At 47.3% G+C, this 19,897-nt stretch overlaps 1 protein-coding gene across 17 annotated transcripts in view; it reads right to left on the bottom strand.

Annotated features, from left to right (window-relative positions):
• LOC147098633 (calcium/calmodulin-dependent protein kinase type II subunit gamma) overlaps positions 1 to 19,897 on the bottom strand; it is a 442,156-nt gene that overhangs the window by 21,702 nt on the left and 400,557 nt on the right. For 9 of the 17 annotated variants that reach the window (XM_085970582.1, XM_085970588.1, XM_085970586.1 and 6 more), the window contains one exon: positions 5,879 to 5,954. In XM_085970582.1, the coding sequence (XP_085826708.1) occupies positions 5,879 to 5,954 (76 nt within the window). Of the gene's footprint in view, positions 1 to 5,878; positions 5,955 to 13,873; positions 13,958 to 19,897 lie in introns of all 17 variants that reach the window. The other 8 variants (XM_085970577.1, XM_085970580.1, XM_085970578.1 and 5 more) reach the window with 1 other exon arrangement.

Here is a 19,897-nt window from a genome sequence, read left to right as displayed (position 1 = left end):
CGCACTGGAACCCGCCTCCCTGAGGCGGGAAGGGGATTAGTGCCAATTAACTGCCTGTTAACAGGTAGTTAACAGGCAGTTTTTAGCCTAATCCCTATTTTTATTAGTGAAATGTGGGATTCCAGACGGCTCCAAACCACGCCAAGTTAGCGAGGCGGGCCGTCGGGATGAAGGGCTCGGAGGGGTCGAGATGTCCGGTGTTCACGTGAGTGATGGGTGCATGAGTGAAGAGGTAAGTGTGTTTGGTGTGTTTAAAGAAGTTTTACATACCTTTACAGCCTTCCTTCAGGTCTCGGGAGTCCCTCATCTCACCGGCACAGAAAGCAGAATGGCCGCGATGTCAAAAATTGCAGCAATCAGCTTTCTGTTCCGGAGAGATCTCTAAATCATCCTGAGAGGAAAGAATTAACTTAAGAGTACAGATTGTCAGTGTTTGACAACTTCAAACAGCTGTCAAACGCTGATATTTCATCTGTCAAAAGGTCTCGACAGATGAAATGTCAATCTGTGACATCACCTGCTGCCGGGTGGTCCTTAATTGGCCCACGTGGGTTGGCTGGAACTCGATGGAGGCGGGACTACAACCCCGAAAGTTGTAGTCCTGCCTCCTACCCTTCTCCTCAATGAAAATCCAGCCCTGCGTGTCTATTACACTACAGCTCCGAAAACATCAACCGATGATTAGTCTGTGCCGGTGTTTATGCTCCACTTGAGCCTCCTCTCACCTCTCTTAACCTCCCTCATGTGCTGATCTAGCTTCCCCTTAAATGCATGTATGCTATTTGCCTCAACCACTCCCTGTGGTAGCGAGTTCCACATTCTAACACTTGCTTAAAAACCTGTTCCATCTCCAACTTTTTCCAGTTCTGACGAAGGGTCATCGACCTGAAACGTTGATTCTGTTTCTCTCTCCACAGATGCTGCCTGACCTGCTGAGTGTTTCCAGCATTTTCTCTTTTTATTCCACATTCTAACCACTCTCTGTGTAAAGAAGTTTCTCCTGAATTCCCTATTGGATTTATTAGTGACTATCTTATATTTATGGCCCCTAGTTCTGGTCTTTCCAGCAAGTGGAAGCATCTTCTCTATGTCTACCCCATCGAACCCTTTCATAAACATTCACTCCCTCCACCACCAGCGTACCGTGGCTGCAGTGTGTACCATCTACAAGATGCACTGCAGCAACTCGCCAAGGCTTCTTCAGCAGCACCTCCCAAACCCGCGACCTCTTCCACCTAGAAGGACAAGGGCAGCAGGTGCATGGGAACACCACCACCTCCAAGTTTCCCTCCAAGTCACTCATCATCCTGAGTTGGAAATATATCGGCTGTTCCTTCATCGTCGCTGGGTCAAAATCCTGGAACTCCCTCCCTAACAGCACTGTGTGAGCACCTTCACCACACGGACTGCAGTGGTTCAAGAAGGCGGCTCACCACCACCTTCTCGAGGGCAATTAGGGACGGGCAATAAATGCTGGCCTTGCCAGCGACGCCCACATCCCATAAAGGAATTCAAAAAAAATCTTGAAGATCTCTATCAGGTCACCCTTCAATCATCTCTTTTCCAGAGAAAAGAGCCCCAGCCTGTTCAATCTTTCCTGATAGATATAATGGGCTGGATTTTCATTGAGGAGTCGGGACTACAACTTTTGGGGTTGTAGTCCCACCTCCATCGAGTTGTGGCCAACCCACGCGATTTAGACTTGATTGACCTTGTTGAGCCCACCCAGCGGGCTCAGCAGGCCAATTAAGGACCACCTGGCAACATGTGACGTCACAGATTGAAATTTCATCTGTCAAGAGCTTTTGACAGATGAAATATCAGCGTTTGACAGCTGTTTGAAGCTGTCAAACACTGACACAATCTGTACTCCAGGTTAATTCCTTCCTCTCAGGATGATTTAGAGATCTCCCCGGAACAGAAAGCAGAGGCTGCAGATTTTGACAGCTGGCGGCCATTCTGCTTTCTGTGCCGGTGAGATGAGGAACTCCCGAGACCTGAAGGAAGGAAGGCTGTAAAGGTAAGTAAAGGTTAGTAGAACTTCTTTAAACACTTTACACAGACCAAACACACTTACCTCTGCACTCATGCACCCATCACTCACCTGAACACCGGACATCTCGACCCCTCCAAGCCCTTCATCCCGACTGCCCGCCTCGCTAACTTGCCGTGGTTTGGAGCTGTCGGGAATCCCACATTTCAACAATGAAAATAGGGATTAGGCATAAAAACTGCCTGTTAACCACTGGCACTAATCCCCTTCCCGCCTCGGGGAGGCGGGTCCCAGTGCGGAGCGGTTACTCGCCTCTTGAAACTGGCATGGAGGCGGGTTGGGGGCAGGATGGGGTCGGGACCCCCGATTTTGGGATTTTAAACCCCCACACGCCTCCAATCCCGACTCCATGGCCCAATGAAAATCCAGCCCAATGTCTCAGTTCTGGTATAATTCTAATAAGTCTTTTTTGCACCTTCTCCAATGCCTTTACATATCCTTTTTATAATATGGAGACCAGAACTGTTCACAGTACTCCAAGTGTGGTCTAACCTTTCAAGGTTCTATACAAGTTTAACATAACTTCACTGCTTTTCAATTCTAGCCCTCTAGAAATGAACCCCAGTGCTTGGTTTACCTTTTTTATGGCCTTATTAACCTATGCCGCTATTTTTAGTGATTTGTGCATCTGTAACAGATCCCTCTGTTCCTCTACCCCATTTAGGCACTCATTCTCTCAGGAGTACGTGGCCTCCTTATTCTTCCTACCAAAATCTATCTATAGTGAAGTTCAAACCCAAAGATCAAAGGGACACTTGTGAGCCAAGTTCCCAGTGCCAAGTTCCGGCACAGACATGATGGGCTGAATGGCCTCCTTCTGTGCGGTAAATTTCTATGATTCTATGGTTCCCTCTGTAAGAGATGATACGTTGCTCTGGGAAGCCGGCATGGGTGGAGCACCTTATTTTTGAATGGCAATTTTAAAACTATTTTTCCCAAAAGTAGTTTACAATTCAGAGTGCCACAATTCTCAGTTCTGTAACGTTTAGGCCGTGTATCCTGTTTAATGTGTTTACGCATTCAGCATAGAGCCACAAAGCACTATCTAGTAATGCGTTTTTCCGTGACACCTTCTCATTTTCTCTCCGGCAGACTAAAGCTAATATCACTGCCAAACCTTTCATTTATTCATGCTTATTTTGTATTGCTCTTCAGGCCTATTGTTTTTTTAATGAAGACCTTAAATGCAATTTTTGTATCAGAAATTTGCTTTTTATCGTCGGACGGGTAGAATGAGCGGGCCCACGGAAACACAGAAAAATAGGAGTCGTCGGCCATTCGGCTCTTTGAGCCTGCTCCGCCATTCAACATGGTCATGGCTGATCCTCTATCTCAATACCATATTCCCGCTCTCTCCCCATACCCCTTGATGCCTTTTGTGTCTAGAAATCTATCTATCTCCTTCTTAAATATATTCAGTGACTTGGCCTCCACAGCCTTCTATGGTAGAGAATTCCACAGGTTCATCACCCTCTGAAGAAATTTCTTCTCATCTCAGACCTAAATGTCCTACCCCGTATCCCAAGACTGTGACCCCTCATTCTCGACCCCCCCCAGCCAGGGGAAACATCCTCCCTGCATCCAGTCTGTCTAGCCCCGTCAGAATTTTATATGTTTCAATGAGATCCCCTCTCATTCTTCTAAACTCTAGTGAATACAGGCCTAGTCGATTCAATCTCTCCTCATACGACAGTCCTGCCATCCCAGGAATCAGTCTGGTGAACCTTCACTGCACTCCCTCTATGGCAAGTATATCCTTTCTTAGGTAAGGAGACCAAAACTGCACACAGTACTCCAGCTGTGGTCTCACCAAGGCCCTGTATAACTGGACTAAGACATCCTTGCTCCTGTACTCAAATCCTCTTGCAATGAAGACCAACATACCATTTGCCTTCCTAACTGCTTGCTGCACCTGCATGTTTGCTTTCAGTGACTGGTGTACAAGGACACCCAGGTCCCTTTGTACATTAGCATTTTCCAATCTAGCACCATTTAAATAATACTCTACCTTTCTGTTTTTTTCTACCGAAGTGGATAACTTCACACTTATCCACGTTATACTGCATCTGCCATGTATTTGCCCACTCACTCAACTTGTCTAAATCGCCTTGAAGCCTCTTTGCATCCTCCTCAAAACTCACAATTCCACCTCGGAAAAAAATTCCCAACGCACCGCAAGTTCAACGGGTCGCTTCAGTTCGGGATCGGCACCTCATCCACTGGCTTAAAACACCCACTCCCCTCCACCATCGGTGCACCGTGGCTGCAGTGCGCACTCGCTACAGGATGCGCTGCGGCAACTTACCAAGGTGGCGGCCAAAGTTCCCGTTAAGCCGGGCGGCGGTCTCGAAGTCCCGCGCAAAACACTTGCCAGTTTCACAATGCAAAAAAAAAAAACGCAGTGCGGAAGCCCGTTAAAGGGGCCACGCACACAAAAAAAAATTAGAGGGAACATTAGTGACTCCCCCTAGGACATCGGTCCCGGTCCTGCCCAGGTGTAAACCGTCCAGATTGTACTGGTCCCACCTCCCCCAGAACCGGTTCCAATGATCCAGGAATTTGAATCTCTCCCCCTTGCACCATTCCTCTAGCCACGTATTCATCTGAAATATCCTTCTATTTCTACTCTGACTAGCACGTGGCACTGGTAGCAATCCTGAGATTACTACCTTTGAGGTCCTATTTTTTTTAAATTTACCTCCTAACTCCCTATATTCAGCTTTTCGGACCTCATCCCATTTTTTACCTATATCGTTGATACCTATATGCACCACGACAACTGGCTGTTCACCCTCCCCTTCCAGAATGCCCTGCAGCCGCTCAGAAACATCCTTGACCCTTGCACCAGGGAGGCAACATACCATCCTGGAGTCTCATTTGCGGCCGCAGAAATGCCTATCTATTCCCCTTACAATAGAATCCCCTATCACTGTAGCTCTCCCGCTCTTTTTCCTCCCATCCCGTGCAGCAGAACCACCCATGGTGCCAGGAAGTTGGCTACTGCTGCCTTCCCCCAATAAGCCATCTCCCTCAACAGTATCCAAATTGGTATATCTGCTGAGAGGGGGATGGCCACAGGGGACCCCTGCACTACCTGCCTGCACCTACTACTCTACCTGGCGGTCACCCATTCCCTTCCTGCCTGTGCAGCCTTTACCTGTGGTGTGACCAACTCCCTAAACGTGCTATCCACGATGTCCTCAGCATCGCGAATGCTCCAGTATGTATCCATTCCAAGCTCCAGCGCCACAATGCGGTCTGCCAGTAGCTGCAGCTGGATACACTTCCCGCACACATGGTCGTCAGGGACACAGGAAGTGTCCCTGATTTCCCACAGAGTGCAAGAGGAGCATGCCACGGGGCCGAGCTGTGCTGCCATGATTCACGCCCGTTGCTCTACAACGCTGGCTCCTCGGGAACTCTGTTAGGACTTCTCAGTAACCGGTCACTAAGGGGCTGAGTCACCGCCCCCACACAACCCCCCCCACCCCACCTCCCGATTGATGCTCACTGTGAAGGTACACTCAACACCTCCTTCGAAAGCCTCAGGTGAGGTTGAGGCGACAGCCTACCATTCAGTGCCACAAAGTGGGGACAGCCTTGCCGGAAGACTTGCTTGATCTAAAGTTGCCTGCCCTTGGTCTTCACTTCCCCGCCACCTACTCACAGGTTCAAGTACCAGCCAATACTGGGACACAAGCCCAAAGCTGTAACGTTAACAAATGAAAAGCCTCATCCATCGCACTGCGGGTGCTCCCTCTTTGCTCAGAGAGCCAGCATTAAACCCGGCGTACATTCTACTGCCCTGGATCAGCCTGAACTTACGTGTAAGCTTCAAAATCGCCATTGTTGATTGCTTCGATGAGCTGTTCAGTGATCTTGATGATGTCCTGCTTGCGTGCTGAAGAGAGAGAGAGAGAAAAATGAAGATGTAGCTCGGTAAAGTATCAATTTCCAGAACTGAGATTCTAAACATCCGAAGTAGTTTCTGTGTAAAAGAAATCTCATTTTCTCTTTCAACTATCGACACATTTAGCTGAATAGAGCACATTATACCGGAGGCACATTTCAAAATGACCCTAAATCTGTCCTCGTCAGACTTTGCTAATGTGTCTCAGCTGTGCAAAAATAATCCAGCACAGCTGGATATGCTGTCGCAGTCTCAAGTAATGGTTAAGGCGCTAGACATCACACAAGGGAATGGTAGCCAAGCAATTCGCTCCATCAAACTTGTCAGCCTTTGTGTCGATCATACCTAATTAGTTTTGTTTCTCAAAGGGGGTGACATGAATCTTGTCATTCATGAAAGAAAGACTTATGAAATAATACTGAGCGGCCTGCGGGTGGCGCTGTCCAGGGAGAGAGTATAAATACTCAGGCACGGGCCCAGCTTGCGCAGGACATTCTTAACAGGAACTCGTGAAGGACACAACTAGACCTCCATGTTGTAAAACAGTTGATTAAAGCTTTGTTTAATGCTTAGACCAAGTGCCTAGTAGTTTTCTTTCATCAGGGGGCATTGGCTAAAACGCCTTCTACCACTGGCTTAAGAGGAAGAGGGAACGGCCAACACAGCATAAATATCAGCGGAACCTTGCTCCCAAACGGAGATTTCAAAAGTTGCTGCACTCATCCAACAGCTAATCAAACAACTACGTACTTCTCGGATCCTATCCATCGGTGCAACCGCTGCCGGCGTGCACGCGCAAGGACAATCCGCAGAAAACCCCACTCACCTGTCGTTTGCCGAGTGATCACAGGGCTGAGCAAAGGAGTGCCAACGTGGGACGGCACGGTGGCATAGTGGTTAGCACTGTTGCCTCACAGCGCCAGGGACCCGTGTTCAAATCCGGCCTCGGGTGACTGTCTGTGTGGAGTTTGCACATTCTCCCAGTGTTTGCGTGGGTTTCCTCCGGGTGCTCCGGTTTCCTCCCACAGTCCAAAGATGTGCGGGTTAGGTTGATTGGCCATGATAAAAATTGGCCCTTAGTGTTAGGGGGGATTAAATACGTGGGGTTATGGGGTTATGGGGATAGGGCTTGGGTGGGATGGCTGTCGGTGTAGGGACCGGGTGCTAGGGTTTGGATGATCAGCCATGATCTCGTTGAATGGCGGAGCAGGCTCGAAGGGCCGAATGGCCTACTCCTGCTCCTATCTTCTATGTTTCTATCTATGTTTCTATGGAAGCTAGTGCGCATTTAGCGTGCCTGCGGCTCGGAGGGGAGCTTCCAGGGGACAGCAAAAGAAAATTAAGAGCATCGCTTACGTTCGAGTGAAACACCCGAGATTTCCACCTCTCCGTTTGAACCAGCGGACAGACACGGCGCTTTCACTGCTTCATCAGTGCCGACGACGCAGGCGATTTTTTCACTCTGCGAGCGCACGCCTGGCTTTGTAGAGCTGGATGCTGGCTCCCCTCCTTCCCGCCAGGAGCGGGCTTTTGCCCGCTGCTCCGAGCCGCCCCCCCCCCCCCCCGAGGCACAGGTGGGCGAAAGGTGCCCGCCGGCGTTTGGGCCTCTCCTTGACCTCGACACACTCGACTGCTCCTGCTGCAAAGCGAATTGTCCTTCAACCGAACCAGCCGAGGTCAGTAACTGCACCCACCAACTGTGCTTCAGGGCTCTCCGGCTGAGCAGCCTGTAGTTTGTTTTAGAATTGTAGAAATGTACGGCACAGAAGGAGGCCATTCGGCCCATCGTGTCTGTGCTGGCCGACAAAGCTATCCAGCCTAATCCCACTTCCCAGCTCTTGGTCCGTAGCCCTGGAGGTTACGGCACTTCAAGTGCATATCCAAGTACTTTTTAAATGTGATGAGGGTTTCTGCCTCTACCGCCCTTTCAGGGAGTGAGTTCCAGACCCCCACCACCCTCTGGGTGAAAAATGTTCTCAACTCCCCTCTAATCCTTTTACCAATTACTTTAAATCTATGCCCCCTGGTTACTGACCTCTCTGCTGAGGGAAATAGGTCCTTCCTATCCATTCTATCTTGGCCCCTCATAATTTTATACATGTCAATTAGGTCTCCCCTCAGCCTCCTCTGTTCCAATGAAAACAACCCCGGCCTCTCCAATCTTTCCTCATAGCTAAAATTCTCCAGTCCTGGCAATATCCTGGTAAATCTCCTCTGTACCCTCTCCAGTGCAATCACATCTTTCCTATAATGTGGTGACCAGAACGGTACGTAGTACTCTAGCTGTAGCCTAACTAGTGTTTTCAAGCATAACTTCGCTGCTCTTATATTCTAAGCCTCGGTTAATAAAGGAAAGTATCCCGTATGCCTTCTTAACCACCTTATCTACCTGTCCTGCTACCTTCAGGGATCTGTGGACATGCACTCCAAGGTCCCTCTATGTAAAGTACAGGAAACTTTGTGTTATCTGGAGGCTAAATGTCCGGCAAGCTCGAGCCACCGGCAAAAATCAGGAGCTGTTTAGTTAGGTTTTTTTTTCTTCTCGTGGCTTTTTTTCCCCCCCAACAGTCAGGCTCTGCAAAGTCTCTCTGAAGCTGTTACTAAGCTACAGAGACGCTTCCAAGGTACGGCCGACTGTTTAGAAGCAGCAACAGTGTTTGTTGCCAGATACGGAGCTGAAAAGCTCCGTATGCTTCAACATTAGCGATGGTTTGTCCGGCAGTTTTGAGGGAACGGCAACAGCTCAGTCCCGTCGGTGCCGGATAGCACAAAGTTTCCTGTAATACTGTTACAGACACAACAGTGATGGTTTGGGGCTTTCTCGCCACCCATTTGTTCCCTTTACAGCCAAATACAGCGGAGGCCGCTTAGGTTCTTGTCGAGTTAAGATTCTGCTGATGTGCTGGACTTGGGGTTGCCAACTCTGGTTGGACATATTCCTGGCGGTTACATCACATGACCTCCAGTCGTCAACCGCCCCACCCGGTCAAACAGCCTTTTTACCCCCATCTCTAATGCTTTTTATAACTAACAAAAGGAAAGTGTTCAAAGAAAACGAGAGAACACAGATTGTGTTTTACCAATGTGATGATTTTTCCCCTGGGTTTTCTCACAGTAGTGTCCAGGAGATTAATCTTTAATTCCTGGAGAGTTGGCAACCCTAGCTAGACTGTTTTAATTGTGTCTGAGAGGTGATCTGATGGAGTTATAGAAGACAGCTAACGGTATGGAAAAGGTCTACCCTGTAAACTACTTTAAAGTAAATTGAGTAAGACGAGAGGACAAATTAATGGCCGACATCAGGAAATTCTTTTTTTTTTTAAACGAGTGATCAGACACACGGGGCTGGATTTTGATTGAGGAGGCATGTCTACAACTTTTGGGGTTGTAATCCCGCCTCCATCGAGTTGTGGCCAATCCACGCAATTTTCACTTGATTGACCTTGTTGAGCAGGTCAATTAAAGGCCACCCGGCAACAGGTGACATCAGCTTTTGACAGATGAAATATCAGCGTTTCACAGCTCTTTGAAGCTGTCAAATACTGACAATCTGTACTCCAAGTTAATTCCTTCCTCTCAGGCTGATTTAGAGATCTCTCCAGAACAGAAAGCTGAATGCTGCAGATTTTGACAGCTCGCGGCCATTCTGCTTTCTGTGCCGGTGAGATGAGGGACTCCCGAGACCTGAAGGAAGGAAGGCTGTAAAGGTAAGTAAAACTCCTTTAAACACTTTACACACACCAAACACACTTACCTCTGCAGTCATGCACCCATCACTCACCTGAACACCGGACATCTCGACCCCTCCAAGCCCTTCAGCCCGACGGTCCGCCTCACTAACTTGGCGTGGTCTGGAGCCGTCAGGAATCCCACACTTCAGCAATAAAAATAGGGATTAGGCTAAAAATTGCCTGTTAACTACCTGTTAACAGGCAGTTAATTGGCACTAATCCCCTTCCCGCCTCGGGGAGGCGGGTCCCAGCACAGGTCGGGTATCCGCCTCCTTTGAAACTGGCAATGGAGGCGGGTTGGGGGCAGGATGGGTTCGTGCCCCCTGATTTCGAGATTTTATCCCCACACACGCCTCCAATCCCGCCTCCACGGCCCAATGAAAATCCTGCCCATGGAGTGGATTTCCAAATAGGATAGTGGAGGGGAAAACCCCGGAATGATTTCATAACCAATTAAATGTTACAATGGGGAGGACATGGGAACAGGAGGAGGCCATTCAGCCCCTCGAGCCTGTTCCGCCATTCAATGAGATCATGGCCGATCTGTGACCTAACTCCATATACCCATCTTTGGCCCATATCCCCCAATACCATTAGTTAACAGAAATCTATCAATCTCAGATTTAAAATTAACAATTGATCTAGCATCAATCGCCATTTGCGGATGAGTGTTCCAAACTTCTACCACCCTATGTGTGTAGAAGTGTTTCCTAACTGTGCTCCTGAAAGGTCTGGCTCTAATTTTTAGACTATAGCCCCTAGTCATAGAACCCCCAACCAGCAGGAATAGTTTCTCTCTATCTACCCTATCTGTTCCCCTTAATATCTTACGGGACGTTCGAGTACTTCTGGATGGATGGATTAAGATGTGCTGAATGGCTTCCCTCCTCAGTAATTAACTTGTAATCTTGTAGAGGGCTGTACTGCAAGTCAGTGCCCACCCTTTATCTGTGTCCCAGCTTGCCTTTGAAGAGTGATCCTGGCCAATATTTATCCCTCAACCAACATCACTAAAACAGATGATCCGGTCATTATCACATTGCTGTTTGTGGGATCTTGCTGTGCGCAAATTGGCTACCGCGTTTCCCACATTACAACAGTGACTACACTTCAAAAAGTACTTCATTGGCTGTAAAGCGCTTTGGGACGTCCGGTGGCCGCGAAAGGCGCTATAGAAATGCAAGTCTTTCTTATCACTGGTCGAGGGACTTCTCTCTGGAGCCCGATATTTAAGAGGTGTGGACAAGCTGCGACAAGGTCAGACTGGCTCGGGAGGATGAATGTTTACAGTGCGCCCATTAGTTGACAGTTTCATTCCATTTTTGCTCTTCTAACCCAGCTGGAAAAATGGTGCTGCTCTTCCTTAAACTGACCCTGCTTCACTTGGCAGTAGCCTGGGCTGAATCTTATGATTTTTTTTTCTGCGCTTATTTGTTCCATTCCTGTCAGAAGCAATCAGTTTTCTTCAGTCGTGGAAAGTGCCACTTGGCACCACTGTGTAGCAGTGTTTAACTGAATTTACATGGGCTTCCAGTGCTGGTCGTGACCTAGAATTGGATCTGAGAGTCATTCTTCTGTTATTTCAAATGAACCTGTTAACCCAGTTAGCTTAAATTCCTTCATCGTCGCTGGGTCAAAATCCTGGAACTCCCTCCCTAACAGCACTGTGGGAGCACCTTCACCACACGGACTGCAGCGGTTCAAGAAGGCGGCTCACCACCACCTTCTCGAGGGCAATTAGGTATGGGCAATAAATGCCGGCCTTGCCTGTGACGCCCACATCCCGAGAATTAATTTTTTTAAATGGCATACCTAAAGTAACGAATAAACTTTGCACGAAGAAGGCATTACATAATCATCTGCTAACAGCAACTACTGATTAAATCCACCGTCAAACCGTATCCGGATACAAGCTACGCCAACAAAGGGGTTTTTCGGAATGAGTTTTTTTCCCCCTCTCCAATTGATTGGATCTGCTTGCTCCCTTTTGTAACCATGGAAACAGTTAGGCCACCTCATAAATGGAGCAATAACGTTTTAGAAGAAACAAAATTCTGTTTTTATGAACAAGCTGAAAACCAGGTCCCACTGGTAGAAAAGCCCCGTGGCCCAAAGGCGTCAGCTTGTAGTTAAGATAAATAACTACCTTAAAGAATAAATAGGGACTCTGGTTTATGGTGACTCATTGAGTTCAATTCTTGTATATTTAATTTTTTAAAAATCTCGGAAATCTGAGGTAAAAACGGAAAATGTTGGCAATAAACAGCAGGTGCAAGAGCATGTGAAAGGGAACAAAATTAATTTAATATTTAGCTGAAGGATCTATTCATGAAATATTAACCAGTTATCTCTCTCTTAAGATGCTGATTAACATTCCTTGCATCTTCCGCTTTTACTGCTTGGGATTTCTGGATTTTTATTGGTGAATCGCTTTGTGCGATTCCGTCAGATTTTTCCCCATGAAAACTCTTACATCAGCGGCCTTGTCGATATCTTATGCAGACTGCTCTGTGAATGAGCTGTGGGCCGATTGGATGCAAGGCGTCAGGCGTTATAGGAGCAAGCCAGAAACACTCAAAGACCGCTTCTAAAGGAGGTGGGGGGGGAGGGGGGCATTGTCGTCAGCCTATCCTACCTCTTACCACCACCAGCGCACCGTGGATGCAGTGTGTACCGCCTACAAGATGCATTAGAGCAACTTGCCAAAGCTTCTTCGGCAGCACCTCCCAAACCCGCGACCTCCACCACCGAGAAGGACAAGGGCAGCAGGCGCATGGGAACACCACCACCTGCAAGTTCCCCTCCAAGTCACACACCATCCTGACTTGGAAATATATCGCCGATCCTTCATCGTCGCTGGGTCAAAATCCTGGAACTCCCTCCCTAACAGCACTGTGGGAGCACCTTCACCACACGGACTGCAGCGGTTCAAGAAGGCGGCTCACCACCACCTTCTCCAGGGCAATTAGGGATGGGCAATAAATGCTGGTCTTGCCAGCGACGCCCACATCCCGTCAATGAACAAATAAGTAACATTTAAAAAAAGGTGACAGCACAGTGGGACATTCTGGGGGGGGGGGGTGGCGGGGGGTGGGAGAAGGAGGGAGAACAACAAACACTTTGTAAAATCAGCATGAACATGCACACAAGACACAAAAAACAAACACGTTAACAAACTGCACACAAAAACACAACGGATAAGTTAGCTTTTTTTTTAAAAAACACACCAGATCTAAAAAAAAAACCAAATTGGCCAATTTCAGTGTTTAAAATGTCTAGCTCCCTTGAAGACATTAGACATTTAAAGAGAACCAGTGATACAAAAACAAGGGGTCCTTTAAAACTACTGGCTCTCAAAGAATCCTGTGGTGACAGAATGGTGAATCCTTACGTTGTCGTGGGGGCGTGTTGTGAAATTCTCTCCTTAATTATGTTAACGGAAGGTTTTCAACCTGTTTATTTACCCACCTCCATTAAAAAGCAGAGGAAAGAATTTAGCACCGTTAGTTAAATGCTCTGACACGCGTGGTGCGATATCAAAGCCACTGGCGGTCATTTTAACCCGACGCGCCGGGTGGGAAATCCACCAGATCGGGATTTACACCCCGCCCAATATTACTCTCCCTTGACTTTAATGGGGAGTTAAATTTAATGGGAGTTTAAGGGTGGGATGGGGCGTGTAATACCAGCGTTGCCCCCACCCGATCCCATCAGTTTTCCGATGGTTGGATTAGGTTAAAATTGGCCCCCATATTTCTGTGATTCTCAACTCAGTGACACAGAGCATAGACTAAAATTACTGAACGACATCTCAAATATTTAAAAAAAAAATGCTTCAAGTCATCCTTTGCTCAAGTTAGCATGGAGAATAATTATCGTGATCAATTGTGAAGCGTTGCTTAAATTACGTATCTGATGGCTCGCTTTTTGGCAATCAAAAGGGAATTTAAAAAATAACGGCAAATGAAAAGTTGACAATCGGCATTTTCTTTAGCACAGTGAAATTATTAAAAAACAAACTGTGCGGTAAATTAAATATGCAAGTGCACTTTTTTTTCCATGTGTTGGTTATGGTACACACACAAAAAAAATTAGTATGATTCACTCCACCTAATCTCTGGTGAGTTTTAGGCACTGCAACCGAGCCACTGCTCAGAAAAAAACTTCTGCTTCACTTACACTGCGTGGGAGGAGATGTGGGCGGAAACAGCTCTGAATTATCTGTGTGATTCACTGCATATGTGAGATCCACACTTACAGTGGCTGAATACATGTAGGGGGGGGGGGGGGGGGGGAAACAGAGACACAAACGTAAAGCAGCAGCAAACAAGCATGGAATTTAAGCAAATAAAACACAACACTGTAATATCACAAACAACTTCAAACAAGCTGCAAGGATGTGCGCTGAGGATCCCCTCTCTATAACGCCAGTTAATTTTCCCTCCTGAAATTTTAATTAGCTGGGACCAAAGCACTGGAGTTTCTGGCAAAGGCAGATTAAGACGGCTGCTGTGTGCCAAAGAGCAGTAGTTTGCATTTCTGAGCCCTTGGTGAGGATCTGAATGCGTGAGTCGCTCCCTCCAATCCGAGTCCCCCCCTGTGGCTGCACCCCACTCCTTAACCAAGGGTTTTACGGTCCAGGGTTGTCCTGGACTCTCCAGCAACTGAAGACTAATCTTTCAGACACTGCCATGAGCAGACCTGGGAGAAAAATCAGCGGGGCATTGCAAAAAAAAATATTGGCCGTTATTTTCAGCTTCTTTGAACGCTTTCATTTATGAGTTATGAAAAAAGTGGAGATGGGGGGGGGGGGGGGGGGGGGAAACAAGTCAAGAATCATCCAATCGGATAACCAAGAGTCTGTTCACTTTCCAATTGGCAGGGGAAGGCGGTGCGTTGCGAGGATTGGCGTCAGGCGACCAATGGCGGGAGTGTGAGGGCGGCGCGATTGGCGGCGAGGGGTCAGGTGGTGATGATACCTCCAGAAATGTGTCCAACCAGGATTGGCAACGCTGAAGAGAGTGGGCAGATAAAGTACAGCCAGGCCTGAGGTAGTTTAGAATTGGTTCGTGGGAGGTGGGTGGCTAAGTGAGCAGCCCCGGGCGACCTCCCTCACCGGTTCATTTGCCCCCTCTCCTCGAGTGGACGCACTCTGCCCAAACCTGGCCGTGGTGTGGCCGGATGGACGTGGCCAGCTGCAGGTTCAATGGTGCATTCTGCCACTGCGTAGCAACCGATTTTGTAACTCGTTGATTCAAATTCCAATCTGCTGAAGCTGCGTTGTGATGGTGTAAGTGACTAATTTAAATACTTAATGCTTCAGCAGTCATAATGAAAAAGTTTAATGAATGCTGAATGTCCCTGGGCAAGAAGGCTACTTCCCTTCTTAGGCAGTCCCTCGGAACCGAGGATGACTTGCTTCCACACTAAAAATGAGTTCTCAGGTGACTGATGAGTCCAATGCGGGACCTCCAGTCTCTGTTACTGTTGGGGTTGTCCGTGAGGGTCCTGACGTTCCAGGTCCCGAACTTCATTTTAAAGGGTGGAAGATGCCCGTGCGTGAATTCTTTTAACGTGGGGTGGCCGTTGCGCACCAGCTACCACACGGGCTTGACAGAGCAAGGTCTTCGTCCAACGGCAAGGGGATCCAAGATGATTGGAGACCAGGCTCTGCTACATTGGCCTGGCCTAGCACACACATACAGTTCAATACTGCAATTGTGATGGGTGTCTTATGAACATTATATATAAAATTGCAGAGAGACTTTTAACAAATCAATTACATGAATGATGTACCATCTTATAATATGCACAGGGCAGGCAATTTTCAAGAAGGCTACATGGATACAACAACTTGCATTTATATAGTGCCTTTAATGTGGTAAAATGTCCCAGGAGCGTGGTCAGGCAAAAATTTGACACCGAGCCACGATATTAGGACCGGCTTGGTCAAAGAGGTAGGTTTTAAGGAGCAACTTCAAGGAGGAGAGAGCAGTGGAGAGGTTACAGGGGTTGGTGGAATGCCAAAGCCGTGGACCTATGTAGACAAACGTGACAGCCAATATCCAACCTCAGGAAGGAACTGCTAAACAGTGAGAAATTTCCAGTTCCTAACACTAGCCAATCTTTGGTCACAAAGACCAATCACAATTGCCCTCGAGTTACATTGATTAAACAGTGCCAATGATATCATTAGGGGAACTGGAGGGGTTACTGAGCCTGGTGATAGGGGGGTGCTGAATTTAACACTCTTACAGTTGAAGTAACAAAGTAGCTGGGAGAACTGGCTTCATCTCAGCTGATGTTTATGCATCTTGATTGTACTGCTAGGTCTCAGTGGCTCCTCCAAACCAGTTCTCCAATGGCTTCATCAGCCCGAATGTCTTTTTTTTAAAAAGAGAAAAATCAAAAAGAAATATAAGAAAATAAGAAAGACTTGCGCCATTCATGACCTCAGGATGTCCCAAAGCGTTTTACAGCCAATGAAGTACTTTCGAAGTGTAGTCACTGTTGTAATGTGGGAAATGCGGCAGCCAATTTGCGCACAGCAAGCTCCCACAAACAGCAATGTGATAATGACCAGATAATCTGTATTTTCAGTGATGTTGATTGAGGGATAAATATTGGCCAGGGCACCGGGGAGAACTCCCCCCTGCTCTTCTTCGAAATAGTGCCATGGGATCTTTTACATCCACCTGAGAGGGCAGACAGGGCCTCGGTTTAACGTCTCATCCGATAGACGGCACCTCCGACAGTGCAGCACTCCCTCAGCACTACACTGGAGTGTCAGCCTAGACTATTGGGCTCAAGTTGCTTCACAGGACCTTCTCAAGGGCAATCAGGGATGGCCAATAAATGCTGACCTTGCCACATCTCAAACGAATTTTAAAAAAGGAGCGTCATTGGACAAAATTTGACACCGAGCCACAAAGACATAACTGGACAGGCGACTAACAGCTGCAATTAAACCTTGGCCGTCACGTTTATCTACATCAGCCCTAAACTCTGGAGTTCAAAACCTTCCCACTCAGAGGTGAGGGGGTTACCGACTGGGCCACGGCTGACACGTGCGATATCTGCGCTCGATTCCAGAGAGAGCTCTCCGTCTTTCAAGGACGGGCCTTCTTTCTCTTTGATTAGCTGCTGACGTTATCGCTAACTCTCTGTGAGGTGATGACTGTCGTGAATGGATGCGGGAAGCGATTTTTGGCATCCTTCCAGACCAGCCGGAAGCGCCTTCTGCAGATCGCGAGTGCTCGCAGACCAGAGTCACTCTGCTTCACGAGCAGTCAGTCAATGTCCACACTGCCAGTCGACAACGGGAATGCGCTGCAATTTGGGCCCACTCCAGTTTGCAGATAGGCTAGAGGAAGGATCGACAGCGAGACAGAGTTGCATTGATGGGCTGGGCATCGGTTATTTATGTGAGAGCTTTGCAGCGTGTCAGAGGTGAGAATTCCAACCAAGAGATGACAGCAGACATCAGCTAGAATATCTAATCAATGACCGTAAAGCTTGCTCTTGGACAGTGTCACTAGTACGATTCATATGTCCATAACTAACAATAAAAATTTTTTAAATTAATTACATAGAATGGAGCAGGTGATGTGTTACTGTTGCGAGATGTGGGAGCCGGTAGACCCCATTGAGGCTAACGGTGAGTACATCTGTGACAAGTGTCTGCTGCTACAGGATCTCCAGCTCCGTGTTGATGAGCTGGAGTCTGAGCTTCAGATACTGCGACACATCAGGGAGGGGGAGAAGTACCTGGACTCTGTGTATCAGGAGGTGGTCACACCTATGAAGTTAATTAATTCAGATGTAGCCCATGGCCAGGGTCAGGACGGTGTGACTACGAGTGAGGCAGGTACGGGGAACCAGGAGGTAGTGTTGGAGGAGCCGCAGCCCTTGTTCTTGACCAACAGGTTCGAGGTTCTTACTCCCTGTGGGGACGGGAGCAGGGGCTGCAGGGAGGATGAGCAACCTGGCCACAGCACCGTGGAACAGGGGGCCATTCAAGAGGGGGGAGTAAATAGAAATGTTGTAGTGGTAGGGGAATAGTATTATTAGGGGGATAGATAGAGCGAGAGTCCCGTAGGCTGTGTTGCCTACCCGGTGCCAGGGTTAAGGACATCTCCTCTGGGCTGGAAAGAAACTTGCAGTGGGAGGGGGTGGATCCAGTCGTCGTGGTCCATGTTGGTACAAACGACATAGATAGGACTAGGAAGCCGGTTCTGTTAAAGGAGTATGAGCAGCTAGGGGTCAAATTAAAAAACATAACCTCAAGGGTAATAATCTCTGGATTATTACCTGAGCCACGAGCGAATTTGGCTAGGACAAATAAAATCAGAGAGTTAAATGCGTGGCTCAAAGACTGGTGTGGGAGAAATGGGTTTTGCTTCCTGGGACACTGGCACCAGTACTGGGGCAGGAGGGAGCTGTTCCGTTGGGACGGGCTTCACTTGGCCAGTGCTGGGACTAGGGTCCTGGCGGATCATATAACTAGGGCTGTAGAGAGGGCTTTAAACTAACTAGTGGGGGGGAGGTTCCTAGAGAACAAATAATAAAAATGACAACAGAGAAGGTCATAGACTTAGCAGTGGGGAAATGAAAAACCAGAGCGTGTCAGGAAGGGGCAGAAGGTATGGAGTAAAAGGTAAAGTAATAAAAAGGGCAAAAGCAGGAACTAAGTGTCAAAAAACACATTTGAAAGTTCTCTATCTGAATGCACGTAGCATTCGTAACAAAATAGATGAGTTAATGGCACAAATAGCTACATATGGGTATGATCTTGTGGCCATTACAGAAACATGGCTGCAGGGTGACAATGCCTGGGAATTAAACATACCAGGTTATTTAACGATCAGGAAGGACAGGCAGGAAGGAAGGGGAGGTGGGGTGGCTATGTTAATAAAGGAAGGAATCACTGTAATACAGAGAAATGATATTGGGTCAAAAGATCAGGATAATGAAACAGTTTGGGTGGAGATAAGGAATAATAAGGGGAAAAAAACACTAGTGGGCGTAGTCTATAGGCCTCCGAACAGTTGCAACTCGGTTGGACGGAGTATCAATCAGGAAATAGTTGAGGCTTGTAGTAAGGGAACATCTATAATTATGGGGGATTTTAACTATCATATTAACTGGACAAATCAAATTGGGCAGGGCTGCCTTGAGGATGAGTGTATTAGGGATGGGTTTCTTGAGCAGTATGTAACTGAACCGACCAGGGGGCAAGCAACCTTAGATCTGGTCCTGTGTAACGAGACAGGATTAATTAAAAATGTCCTAGTAAAGGATCCCCTTGGAATGAGTGACCATAACATGGTTGAATTCCATGTTCAATTAGAGGGTGAGGAGGTTGTATCTCAAACAAGCGTGCTAAGCTTGAATAAAGGAGACTATGAAGGTATGAGAGCAGAATTGAGCCAAGTGGATTGGGAAAATAGATTAAAGGGTAAGATGATACATGATCAGTGGTGTACATTTAAGGAGTTATTTTACAACTTCCAAAAAAAGTATATTCCACTGAGAAGAAAAGGGTGTAAAAGAAAAGACAGCCATCCGTGGCTAAGTAAAGAAATTAAGGATAGTATTCGACTAAAAACAAGGGCATATAAGGTAGCCAAATCTAGTGGGAGGATAGAGGATTGGGAAAACTTTAAAAGACAGCAAAAAATAACAAAAAGATTGATTAGGAAAGGGAAGATAGATTATGAAAGTAAATTAGCAAAAAATATAAAAACAGATAGTAAGAGTTTCTTTAGTTATATAAAAAGAAAAAGGGTGGCTAAAGTAAATGTTGGTCCCTTAGAGGATGAGACCGGGAAATTAATGGTGGGAAATATGGAGATGGCAAAAACACTGAATGAATATTTTGTATCAGTCTTTACAGTAGAGGACACCAAGAATATCCCAACACTGGACAAGCAGGGGGCTATAGGGGGGGAGGAGATAAACACGATCAAAATCACTGAGGAAATGGTACTTGGTAAAATAATGGGACTCAAGGCGGATAAATCGCCTGGACCTGATGGCTTACATCCAAGGGTCTTGAGGGAAGTGGCGGTAGGGATTGTGGATGCATTGGTAATAATCTTCCAAAACTCCCTGGACTCAGCAAAGGTCCCAGCAGACTGGAAAACTGCTAATGTAACACCCTTATTTAAAAAGGGCAGTAGACAGAAGGCTGGAAACTATAGA

The sequence above is a fragment of the Somniosus microcephalus genome, chromosome 29 (genome assembly GCF_052327205.1).
Source record: "Somniosus microcephalus isolate GS21.2 chromosome 29, FLI_Smic_1.0, whole genome shotgun sequence".
NCBI classification, from domain to species: Eukaryota; Metazoa; Chordata; class Chondrichthyes; order Squaliformes; family Somniosidae; genus Somniosus; species Somniosus microcephalus.
This window is presented reverse-complemented; position numbering and strand designations above follow the sequence as displayed.